The following is a 13,309-nucleotide window of genomic DNA, read 5'->3' as shown; positions in this document are numbered from 1 at the left end:
CTTGAACAGAGGACACTTGGGCTTTGGGGAAGGAGAAACTTTGTGGGAAGTAATACTGACTTAGACTGGGTTGGGATGCTCCAGTTGGGACCTTGGCAGCCTCCAAGTATGTAGCTGGGTTGGGAAATGTTAAAATGATTGGATATATTGGAATCAGAGGCACATGTCACAGTTTTACCCCATGCTGACCTGACATGCTTTGTACTCTACATAATTAGTAATTAAGTGATCCAAGAGAAATCACTTATCTACTGTGGTCCATGGTTGCTTCATCTGAAGTTGAAATTCATGACATCTTAGAAAGTTTCCTATTTCTGAAATGTGATTCCATTTCCTGGGTCATCTTGTAGAAATAGAAAGAACACTAATTTAGCTATGTGCTCTGTAGAGAGTTGCATAATTTTTCTTAACCCCTGTTTTAATCTGCTAATTCTGCACTGTAATAATTCCTAACAGCTAATATCTCAGGATTGTGTAACAATTGATTTAAAAAGTGAAACAATTGGAGTGAATTAATTATAGACAGCAAAAGGACATATGAGTGTAAGAAATGATTCTGCTTTTAATTAGTCTTTTCCCCCAAAAAAATCCAGTATAGAGAATTATCTTATATGCATAGTAAAAGTCTTGCTCAAGGGTAGAGACCTTGTCAATAAATACTTTCATAGTCCCAAAGCCTTGTGCAGTGCTTGGTGTAGGTATAAATATGCTCAATAAATTTATTTAAAAAAATAGATATGTGAGGCTTCTCCTATTAAGCTTACCATATCCAGGGAAGCTATAATAAGTTATTTAGCAATACTGCTGGTTCAAATCGTTTTGTCTTGGAGAGAGTTAAATGAATAGAAAAATTCATGGACACTAACAATCATTGGAACTTCTTTGACTCTTTCTGGTTAAAATGGAACAGGGAAAATGTGAACTGATGTATAAAGTTTACCAGTTAATTCTTTCTGGAAGCATTTAGGTGATTGGGTAGATACTATGTGACAGGCACTTTCAGCAGCTACTGTGTGCATGGACTTGCTCCAAGCATCATGGGAGATTTTCAGTGTTGTTAATGTTATTGAATTGTAAGACACAGTCCCTGTTTTGTAAGCGGTGGAGGTCTCACTGAAGAAAGGCAGAGTATACATATTCTTACATCTTGGATGAAAGAATCATAACTTTTAAGAAGCAGCTCATACTCTAAAGTGAAGCTATAATTGGTGATTGAACATAGTGAAATCTTAAAAGAAGTGATGATATAAATTGGTCATGGAGGACAGGAAAGGAAATTTCAGATGGGTGAAACTATTCTGAACTCTGGACAAGTAGATTGGCAAAGAGACTGAGTAGATGGAGCAAAGGGCTTTAAATGATTTGGTAAAGTTGGGGCTTGGGTTGATATGAAGTTGAAGTTGGCATTTAGAAAGTAATCTGAATACTGAGTTAAAAAATTTTAATTTGATTAGGTAGAAATATTTTTTTTTTCTAATTGCAGGGTCAACATATATTCTTTCTCTTTAGTTACCCATTTAAAACTTTTATTTATTTATTTTTAAAATTTATTCATTTTAATTGGAAGCTAATTACTTTAAAAATTTATCTATTTTTAATTGAAGGATAATTGCTTTACAGTATTGCATTGGTTTCTACCAAACAGCAACATGATTACATAGAAATTTGAGCAAGAAGATGTGATAAAATAATGTGAGTACAGATGATATTTGACAGAAATTATGCAGGAGTTCTCAAAAATGGTTTGGAATATTATCAGGATGGAGCTCAAAAGGTGCTGGAGGTCTCCATTTCTAGACAGAGCATTTTGAGGGTCCAGACAACCACTACAGCCGTGGAGGTGCAGAGAAGTGTGATGATGTTCAGTTCATTTCAGTCGCTCAGTCATGTCTGACTCTTTGCGACCCCATGAACCACAGCACGCTAGGCCTCCCTGTCCATCCCCAACTCCCAGAGTCCCCCCAAGCCCATGTCCATCGAGTTGGTGATGCCATCCAACCATCTCAACCTCTGTTGTCCCCTTCTCCTCCTGCCCTCAATCTTTCCCAGCATCTGGGTCTTTTCCAATGAGTCAGCTCTTCGCATGAGGTGGCCAAAGTATTGGAGTTTCAGCTTCAGCATCAGTCCTTCCAGTGAACACCCAGGACTGATCTCCTTTAGGATGGACTGATTGGACCTCCTCGTAGCCCAAGGGACTCTCAAGAGTCTTCTCCAACACCACAGTTCAAAAGTATCAATTCTTTGGCACTCAGCATTCTTTATAGTCCAACTCTTACATCCATACATGACCACTGGAAAAACCATAGCCTTGGCTAGATAGATCTTTGTTGTCAAAGTAATGTCTCTGCTTTTTAATATGCTATCTAGGTTGGTCATAACTTTCCTTCCAAGGAGTAAGCGTCTTTTAATTTCATGGCTGCAGTCACCATCTGCAGTGATTTTGGAGCCCAGAAAAATAAAATCAGCCACTGTTTCCACTGTTTCCCCATCTATTTGCCATGAAGTGATGGGACTGGATGCCATGATCTTAGTTTTCTGAATGTTGAGCTTTAAGCCAGCTTTTCACTCTCCTCTTTCACTTTCATGTTTGATGATGAAGTTTGATGATGAAGGAACCAGAATTAGTTGGACAGGCCCAAAGAAGCCAATGGAGGAGAAATACTTTAAAAAGAAGGAATAAATAAGATTTAATTGAGAAGGTGGGAAATTTCCCCCGAGTGGTCTCTGGATTGATTAACAGGATTTCCTGTTGCTGCTGCTGCTAAGTCGCTTCAGTCGTGTCCGACTCTGTGCGACCCCATAGATGGTAGCCCACCAGGCTCCCCCGTCCCTGGGATTCTCCAGACAAGAACACTGGAGTGGGTTGCCATTTCCTTCTCCAATGCATGAAACTGAAAAGTGAAAGTGCAGTCGCTTAGTTGTGTCCGACTCTTAGTGACCTCGTGGACTGCAGCCTACCAGGCTCTTCTGTCCATGGGATTTTCCAGGCAAGAATACTGGAGTGGGGTGCCATTGCCTTCTCTGGAGGATTTCCTAGTTGGCCCTAATTAAGAGAGCGGTTTTGACTGAGTGATACTAATACTTAACTTACTTTACTTGGAAGAAAGCAGACAATGGTGTGGGAAATTTCAGTAATGAGGAAAGAGATGCTCTATTTGAGTACTTAAATGGAGGTGGGCAAGGTCTGAATGACTTAAGTGGGGGCTGGATTAACTGGAAAAATTGTGTGGAAGGGGAATAAAGATACCTAGGATCTGGGACAGTTTGCAGAGTGAAGGCAGAATGAGGTACAGGGATGAAAATAGGGACCTTGGGCCATGGTGTTTGTCCTGAATTCTGAGGTTCTTAGCCCCTTCCTCCATTCTACTCCCAGTAATCCTGCAACTAAGTAAGGGAATATTGTAGGATTTTTTTTCCATAGAGAAACTAAATCGGTCTAGAGAAAAGACTTCCACATACTGACATTTAGATGGAAAGTGTCTACCAAGCTGTTAGTACAATGAAAGAAAAAAAATATCTCAAGGCACAAGGATCACAAAGCTTGGTGCTGAGATTCAAAACCTTGAAAATTCTGAGAGAGAGAGAGAGAGAGAGAGAGGAGTGCCTGCATGCCTGTGAGTGATCTAACCATCTGTAAAGATTTTGAGTCAGAAAACTTTCCGAGTGGACAAGAGCAAATTGGATGCCAACAAACACATTTCATAAAATTTAGGGGAAATAATGATCAAACTAAATTAGGCATCTTTGATCATAAATGTTACTTATTATGCCTCTTGATCTGTGCCCTGGTTTTCGAGTTACCAGGATAAACTGGAGGTGGTTTCACACGAGTTCCCATCGAGCTATCTTATTTACTTATTTACTTACTGGTCACATGGCTTGTGAAATTTTAATCCTCCAACCAGGGATCAAACCTGGGCCCCTGGCAGTGAGAGTATGGAGTCCTAACCACTGGACTGCCAGGGAATTCTCAGACCTATCTGATTTAGAGGTGGCATCTGGTTGTTTAATAGTTAAGAAATCAGACTCTGGAGCCAGTCCATCAATTCAAAGCCCAGCTCTGGTGCTTATTAGCCATGTGACTTTGGGCATGTCAGTTAGTCTCTGGAACTCTATATTTTCATCTGTTAAATGTAATGACTTGCTACAGTACTTACTTCATTGGGATATTATGCATCTAGAATGAATTAATGTGTCAGTTTAAGGTCAGTTTAGTTTAGTCATTCAGTAGTGTCTGACTCTACGACCCCATGGACTGTAGCATGCCAGGCTTCCCTGTCCATCACCAACTCCTGGAGCTTGCTCAAACTCATGTCCATCAAGTCGATGATGACATCCAACCATCTCATCCTCTGCCATCCCCTTCTCTTCCAGCCTTCAACTGAGTATAAATGTTGACTATATTTCCAAATGGTCATCTGAATTAAATTTGCCCATTCCTGTCCATTTTAGTTCACTGATTCCTATGATGTTGATATTCACTCTTGCCACCTCCTGCTTGATCATATCCAATTTACCTTGATTCATGGGCCAAACATTCCAGGTTCCTATGCAGTATTATTCTTTACAGCATCGGACTTTACTTTCACTCCCAGATACATCCACAGTTCAGTTAACTTCAGTCACTTAGTTGTGTCCGACTCTTTGCAACCTCATGAACTGAAGCACGCCAGGCCTCGCTGTCCATCACCAACTCCCAGAGTTTACTCAAACTCATCTCCATTGAGTTGGTGATGCCATCCAATCATCCTCTGTCATCCCCTTCTCCTCCTGCCTTCAATCTTTCCTAGCATCAGGGTCTTTTCAAATGAGTCAGCTCTTCCCATCAGGTGGCCAAAGTATTGGAGTTTCAGCTTCAACATCAGTCCTTCCAATGAACACTCAGGACTGATCTCCTTTAGGATGGACTGGTTGGATCTCCTTGCAGTGCAAGGGACTCTCAAGAGTCTTCTCCAACACCACAGTTCAGAAGCTTCAATTCTTTGGCACTCAGCTTTCTTTATAGTCCAACTCTCACATCCATACATGACCACTAGAAAAACCATAGCTTTGACTAGTCAGACCTTTGTTGGCAAAGTAATGTCTCTGCTTTTTAGTCAGCTGTCTAGGTTGATCATAACTTTCCTTCCAAGGAGTAAGCTTCTTTTTATTTCATGGCTGCAGTCACCATCTGCAGTGATTTTGGAACCCCCTCCCCAAAAAAGTCTGACACTGTTTCCAGTGTTTCTCCATCTATTTGCCATGAAGTGATGGGACTGGATGCCATGATCTTAGTTTTCTGAATGTTGAGCTTTAGGCCAACTTTTCACTCTCTTCTTTCATTTTCATCAAGAGGCTCTTTAGTTCTTCTTCACTTTCGGACATAAGGGTGGTGTCATCTGCATATCTGAGGTTATTGATCTTTCTCCTGGCAATCTTGATTCCAGCTTGTGCTTCCTCCAGCCCAGCGTTTCTTGTGATGTACTCTGCATATAAATTAAATAAGCATGGTGACAATATACAGCCTTGATGTACTCCTTTTCCTATTTGGAACCAGTCTGCTGTTCCATGTCCAGTTCTAACTGTTGCTTCCTGACCTGCATATAGGTTTCTCAAGAGGCAGGTCAGGTGGTCTGTATTCCCATCTCTTTCAGAATTTTCCACAGTTTGTTGTGATCCACACAGTCAAAGGCTTTAGCATAGTCAAAAAAGCAGAAATAGATTTTTTTCTAGAACTCTCTTGCTTTTTCGGTGATCCAGTGGATGTTGGCAATTTGATCTCTGGTTCCTCTGCCATGTGTAAAACCAGCTTGAACATCTGGAAGTTCATGGTTCATGTATTTCTGAAGCCTGGCTTGGAGAATTTTGAGCATTGCTTTACTGAGTGTCATTTCTGCTTCGGCCCAGCCTCTTCATTCTTTCTGCAACTATTAGCAATTGCCCTCTGCTCTTCCCCAGTATCATTTGCATACCTTTCTCCCTGGGAGGCTCATCTTCCAGTGTCATATCTTTTTGCCTGTTCACACTATTCATTCTGGCATTCTGGCGACAAGAATACTGGGGTGGTTTGCCATTTCCTGCTCTGGTGGACCACTTTTTTACTGACAAAGGTCTGTATAATCAAAGTTATGGATTTTCCAGTAGTCATGTACTGATGTGAGAGTTGGACCATAAAGAAGGCTTAGCGCCAAAAAATTGATGCTTTCCAATTGTGATTCTGGAAAAGACTCTTGAGAGTCCCTTGGACAGCAAAGAGATCAAACCAGTCACTCCTCCTAGAGGAAGTCAGCCCTGAATATTCATTGGAAGGACTGATGCTGAAGCTGAAGCTCCAGTACTTTGGCTACCTGGTGGTAAGAGCTGACTCATTGGAAAAGACCCTGATGGTGGGAAAGATTGAAGGCAGGTGGAGAAGAGAGTGACGGAGGGTGAGATGGTTAGATAGCACCACTAACTTAATGAACATGAATTTGAGCAAACTCCAGGAGACAGAGAAGGACAAAGAAGTCTGATGTGTTGCAGCCCATGGGATCACAAAGATTCAGAGATGACTTAGTGAACAACAACAACAACAAAGGAAGGCTCTAAAGGGAGGGGATATATGTATACATAGAGGTGATTCACTCTGTTGTACAGCAGAAACCAACAAAACATTGTAAAGCAATTATACTTCAACATTAAAAAAAAAAAAAGATATACAGTTGGGTCTGGGAAGGCTCAGCTTAGGCACTGGAGTCTACAACACTGACAACTATATGAACCTCAGTGAGCACTGCTGGGCTTCCATAGTGGTAGCAAGGGCAATAGGGGCCAATTACTACTACTCATAGTAGTAACTCAAGGCCCAGCGACCAGGAATCAGGACAGGTGTTGGTGGTGGCCAGAGCTGGTGGTGGGCACAGATTCAGTTGCAGGGGCCAGCTGTGGCCTTTTGTTGGGGCAGAGGCTGGGTGCAGGCACACATACAGTGTGTAGGGGCTGGGGTAGGCAGCAAGGATTGGGCCAACTGAGGGCTCACTGGCAGTTGCAGGGGTCCTGGCTATTAGTGTGCTCTTCCACAGCTGCAAACTTTTCCCCTAGACATGTGCACTGCAGTGGAGACCACAGACAGGGCTCAGATTGCGGGCATGCAGGTGCTCAGTTGGAGGGGTTGGGTTAGTCTGAGTGTATGCCCAACAGCGGGTATCAGCCAGGGGAGTCTAGGCTTGCATCTTGTACACACATAGCCTCAGAAACTGAGCTGGCTTTTTGTGGTTCTTGGTCTCTGGCTGGGGTCTGGGGACAGGGAGTGGGGAGGGACTCTAGTAGCTGCATCAGCAAATACTTGTGAATTTGTGAATATTTGAATTCACAAATGTGAATGTGAATACAGTGAATACTTCTGATTCAAAAGCTGATCTCATCTGCAGGAGATGCCAGGTGGCTTGCAGCATGTTGGTTTAGTCAGTGATTAAATCTGCTGAGTTTGTCTCCTGAGTAGGTCACTATGAATTGCAGTGACCCCCACCATGTGGCTGCTATTAGTAACCCCTGCTTTTCTTCTTGTTCCTCACCATCCTTATACATCTCAGCTTTGTGAGTCTGTGTAGGGTGAAATCAAAGCAGAACATTTGTACAGTGACCCCAGAGGCTGGAGAAGCCTGTTGCTCAGTCTTCTCTCCCTTTCCTGGTGATGGGAACTCTTTATAGCTGGGAGGTTCCTTCTTGGCACTGAACACTGCTGACTCGGGGGGTGGCATGATTTTTAACCTCCACTAATGCCTGGAAAATCCCATGGACGGAGAAGCCTGGCAGGCTGCAGTCCATGGGGTCACTAAGAGTCGGACATGAGTGAACGACTTCACTTTCACTTTTCACTTTCATGCATTGGAGAAGGAAATGGCAACCCACTCCAGTGTTCTTGTCTGGAGAATCTCAGGGACGGCGGAGCCCGGTGGGCTGCTGTCTATGGGGTCGTACAGGGTCGTACAGGGTTGGACATGACTGAAGCGACTTAGCAGCAGCAGCAGCAGCAGCAGCAACAGCAGCAGCAGCAGCAGCAGCAGCAGCAGCAGCAACACCCATCCTCTACCTATTCACAAATTAGAATCCTGGTAAGAGACTTAGAAAGTAAATTCTGTACTCAAATATTCCCACATATTCTTTTAATGGTCACTGAGAGCAAAGAGCAAGAGAGTATGTCTTTGATTAACAACCTAGTGCTTTTTGAACTCTGCCTGAGGGCGTCTGGTAAAAGATTGTTGCCTATTAAACTTTGAGGTCCCTACTATCTGGGGTAAGACAAGTTATCACAAAGTTTCATAACCTTTCAGCTTTCTCATGTTTGTGTACTAGAAGTTAATATTTAATAGCAAGTATTTCCTACGTTTAATATTATGTATACAATTTCTTCAGATTCACATGATTAAAAACACCTTGTATTTGAGAAGCAAAGACTTTTCAACTGGCAGTTCTGATTTTACCCCTCTGTGTGACTAGATGCAGAAGTATGCCTCTCTGAACCATTGTCACATTGCTCTTAAAATTTGGATATGATTTCTAAGATCTGTTCCACCTCAATCATTTCTATGTGTTCTTCCTCCTGTGAAGAGTAAAATGGCCAGGCATATGAGCACCCAGAAAGGCTGCATAGAAAAAGTTAAGACACAAGTTTCTTAGGCAAAAGAATTACTAGAAGAGATGCTAAGAGAGAGAGCGAGCAAGAGAGAGGAAGAGTAAAATTGTTTTAAAATTTGCTATTTTTCCAATACCAGAGATTGAGAGTGAGAGAAGAAATATAATTATTAAAAAAATCTACTCTTCCTTCAAGACCAGAAATGTCCTAAGGCAGTTGATATTAAGTATGGGATGGGACAGCTAATAACTGCATTTCTTTGAAATTAAGTTCTCTGAATCTTTGAATCCTGGCTTCCTGAAATTCTAAATATTACAAAGGGCCAAATTGTTCTGAACTCTCATTTTTATTTAATCATGATGAAATTAATGACTCAATAACTAATTTTAAACAGATTTTTATGCCAAAATGAGATTGTAAGATACATCATAATTACTCAACAAATGTGGAATGTAAACAAATTGAAATACTTTCCAATGCAGAGTTCACAAGTTATAAGACCAGAGCTGGAATCGTCACCATGTCTTAGGAATGGAAATTTGGGTGAAGTCCTTCAGTTCTGATTCTCACTTGCCTCATCTGTAAAATGAATTTTAAAATATTTGTTGTATGAGTTGATTATGAGATTCAAATAATAAGATAGCCTCAGAAATGCTCATAAACTTCAGGGTTCTACAGATAAAAAGATTATTATTATTTTTTTGCTACAGAACCCTGGTTTGAGTTTCCTGAGTCATACAGCAAATTCCCACTGGCTATCTATTTTACATATGGTAGTCTATGTGTTTCTGTGTTACTCTCTCCATTTGTTTCAATGGCTCCCTCATCCCCTTAACTGGAGGGGTGGGATATAGTGCGATGTGGGAGGGAGGTTCAAGAGGGAGGGGGCATAAGTATGCCTATGGCTGATTCATATTGATCTATGGCAGAAACCAACAAAATATTGTAAAGCAATTATCTTTCAATTAAAAATAAATAAATTAAAAAAGATTACTATTTTTTAATTAAGAAAACTCATTTATTTTCTTTTAAAAAAGCACTTTAAAATTCTAGGCACATTATTTAAATTTTTAATAGTGGTTTACCACCCACTCTGGAGAGGGAGATGGCAATCCACTCCAGTACTGTTGCCTGGAGAATCCCATGGACAGGGGAGCCTAGTAGGCTCCAGTCCATGGGGTCACAAAGAGTTGGACAAGACTGAGCGACTTCACTTATTTACTCACTTACTTATTCACTTACCACCCACAGTGAGGAAACTCCACAATAAGTAGAACTCCACAAACTGCCAGAATACAGAAAGGCCACCCCAAACACAGCAATATAAACAAGATGAAGAGACAGTGCAGCAGGTAAAGGAACAGGATAAATGCCCACCAAACCAAACAAAAGAGGAAGACATAGGGCATCTACCTGATAAAGAATTCCAAATAATGATAGTGAAAATGATACAAAATCTTGAAAACAAAATGGAATCACAAATAAATAGCCTTGAGACAAGGATTAAGAAGATGCAAGAAAGGTTTAAAAAGGACCTAGAAGAAATAAAAAAGAGTCAATATATAATGAATAATGCAATAAATGAGATAAAAAACACTCTGGAGGGAACAAATAGTAGAATAATGGAGGCAGAAGATAGGATTAGTGAGGTAGAGGATAGAATGGTAGAAATAAATGAAACAAAGAGGAAAAAAGAAAAACAAATTAAAAGAAATGAGGACAACCTCAGAGAGTTCTGGGACAATGTTAAACACCCCAACATTCAAATCATAGGAATCCCAGAAGAAGAAGACAAAGAGAAAGACTATGAGAAAATACTTCAGGAGATAATAGTTGAAAACTTCACTACAATAGGGAAGGAAATAATCACCCAAGTCCAAGAAACCCAGAGAGTCCCAAACAGGATAAACCCAAGGAAAAACACCCCAAGACACATATTAATCAAATTAACAAAGATCAAATACAAAGAACAAATACTAAAAGCAGCAAGGGGAAAAAAACAACACACTGGGGGATTTCATAAGGATGACAGCTGATCTTTCAGTAGAAACTCTTCAGGCCAGGAGGGAATGGCAGGATATACTTAAAGTGATGAAAGAAAAAACCTACAGCCCAGATTACTGTACCCAGCAAGGATCTCATTCAAATATGAAGGAGAAATCAAAAGCTTTACAGACAAGCAAAAGCTGAGAGAATTCAGCACCACCAAACCAGCTCTCCAACAAATGCTAAAGGATCTTTAGATAGGAAACACAAAAAGGGTGTATAAACTTGAACCCAAAACAATAAAGTAAATGGCAATGGGATCATACTTATCAATAATTACCTTAAACATAAATGGGTTGAATGCCCCAACCAAAAGACAAAGACTGGCTGAATGGATACAAAAACAAGACCCCTATATATGTTGTCTACAAGAGACCCACCTCAAAACAAGGGACACATACAGACTGTAAGTGGAGGCTGGAAAAAGATATTCCATGCAAACGGAGACCAAAAGAAAGTAGGAGTAGCAATACTCATATCAGATAAAATAGACTTTAAAACAAATGCTGTGAAAAGAGACAAAGAAGGACACTACATCATGGTCAAAGGATCAATCCAAGAAGATATAACAATTATAAATATATATGTACCCAACATAGGAGCACCGCAGTATGTAAGACAAATGCTAACAAGTATGAAAGGGGAAATTAATAATAACAAAAAGGTAGCTCAGAGGTTAAAGCATCTGCCCGCAATGTGGGAGACCCAGGTTCGATCCCTGGGTTGGGAAGATCCCCTGGAGAAGGAAATGGCAACCCACTCCAGTATTCTTGCCTGGAGAATCCCATGGATGGAAGAGCCTGGTGGGCTACAGTCCACGGGGTCACAAAGAGTTGGACACGACTGAGCGACTTCACTTCACTTCACTTTAATACTCTACTCACACCTATGGATAGATCAACTAAACAGAAAATAAACAAGGAAACACAAACTTTAAATGATACAATAGACCAGTTAGACCTGATTGATATCTATAGGACATTTCAACCCAAAACAATGAATTCCACCTTTTACTCAAGCACACACGGAACCTTCTCCAAGATAGATCACATCCTGGGCCATAAATCTATCCTTGGTTAAATTAAAAAAACTTGAACTCATCCCAAGCAGCTTTTCTGACCACAATGCAGTAAGATTAGATGTCAATTACAGGAGAAAAACTATTAAAAATTCCAACATATGGAGGCTGAACAACATGCTGCTGAATAACCAACAAATCTCAGAAGAAATAAAAAAAGAAATCAAAATATGCATAGAAACCAATGAAAATGAAAACGCAACCCAAAACCTGTGGGACACTGTAAAAGCAGTGCTAAGGGGAAGGTTCATAGCAATACAGACATACCTCAAGAAACAAGAAAAAAAAGTCAAATAAATAACCTAACTTTACACCTAAAGCAACTTGAAAAGGAAGAAATGAAGAACCCCAGGGTTAGTAGAAGGAAAGAAATCTTAAAAATTAGGGCAGAAATAAATGCAAAAGAAACAAAAGAGACCATAGCAAAAATCAACAAAGCCAAAAGCTGTTTTTTTGAGAGGCTAAAATTGACAAACCATTAGCCAGACTCATCAAGAAACAAAGGGAGAAAAATAAAAACAATAAAATTAGAAATGAAAATGGAGAGATCACAACAGACAACACAGAAATACAAAGGATCATAAGAGACCACTATCAGCAAATGCATGCCAATAAAATGGACAACGTGGAAGAAATGGACAAATTCTTAGAAAAGTACAACTTTCCAAAACTGAACCAGGAAGAAATAGAAAATCTTAACAACCCACCACAAGCATGGAAATTGAAACTGTAAGCAGAAATCTTCTAGCACACAAAAGCCCAGGACCAGACGGCTTCACAGCTGAATTCTACCAAAAATTTAGAGAAGAGCTAACTTCTCTCCTACTCAAACTCTTCCAGAAACTTTCAGTTCAGTTCAGTTTAGTCGCCCAGTCGTGTTCGACTCTTTGCGACCCTGTGAATCGCAGCACGCCAGGCCTCCCTGTCCATCACCAACTCCTGGAGTTCACTCAGATTCACGTCCATTGAGTCAGTGATGCCATCCAGCCATCTCATCCTCTGTCGTCCCCTTCTTCTCCTGCCCCCAATCCCTCCCAGCATCAGAGTCTTTTCCAATGAGTCAACTCTTTCCAAGAGGTGGCCAAAGTCCTGGAGTTTCAGCTTTAGCATCATTCCTTCCAAAGAAATCCCAGGGCTGATGTTTAGAATGGACTGGTTGGATCTCCTTGCAGTCCAAGGGACTCTCAAGAGTCTTCTCCAACACCACAGTTCAAATTCTTTGGTGCTCAGCCTTCTTCACAGTCCAACTCTCACATCCATACATGACTACTGGAAAAACCATAGCCTTGACTAGATGGACCTTAGTCAGCAAAGTAATGTCTCTGCTTTTGAATATGTTTTAGGTTGGTCATAACTTTTCTTCCAAGGAGTAAGCGTCTTTTAATTTCATGGCTGCAGTCACCATCTGCAGTGATTTTGGAGCCCCCCAAAAAATAAAGTCTGACACTGTTTCCACTGTTTCCCCATCTATTTGCCATGAAGTGATGGGACCAGATGCCATGATCTTTGTTTTCTGAATGTTGAGCTTTAAGCCAACTTTTTCACTCTCCTCTTTCACTTTCATCAAGAGGCTTTTTAGTTCCTCTTCACTT

The 13,309-nt window shown here is 40.8% G+C and overlaps 1 protein-coding gene across 1 annotated transcript in view; it reads left to right on the top strand.

The window, feature by feature from the left end:
- The first annotated feature begins 1,702 nt into the window (after positions 1–1,702).
- LOC101106985 (cytochrome P450 2C21-like) overlaps positions 1,703–13,309 on the top strand; it is a 35,290-nt gene continuing 23,683 nt past the window's right edge. Inside the window, exon 1 of the mRNA XM_027960669.2 lies at positions 1,703–1,850. Coding sequence (XP_027816470.1) covers positions 1,703–1,850 — 148 coding nt within the window. The remainder of the gene's footprint in view (positions 1,851–13,309) is intronic.

This window comes from Ovis aries, chromosome 22 (genome assembly GCF_016772045.2).
Source record: "Ovis aries strain OAR_USU_Benz2616 breed Rambouillet chromosome 22, ARS-UI_Ramb_v3.0, whole genome shotgun sequence".
NCBI lineage: Eukaryota > Metazoa > Chordata > Mammalia > Artiodactyla > Bovidae > Ovis > Ovis aries.
The sequence above is the reverse complement of the archived record's forward strand: the minus strand, read 5'-3'. Positions and strand labels throughout refer to the sequence as shown.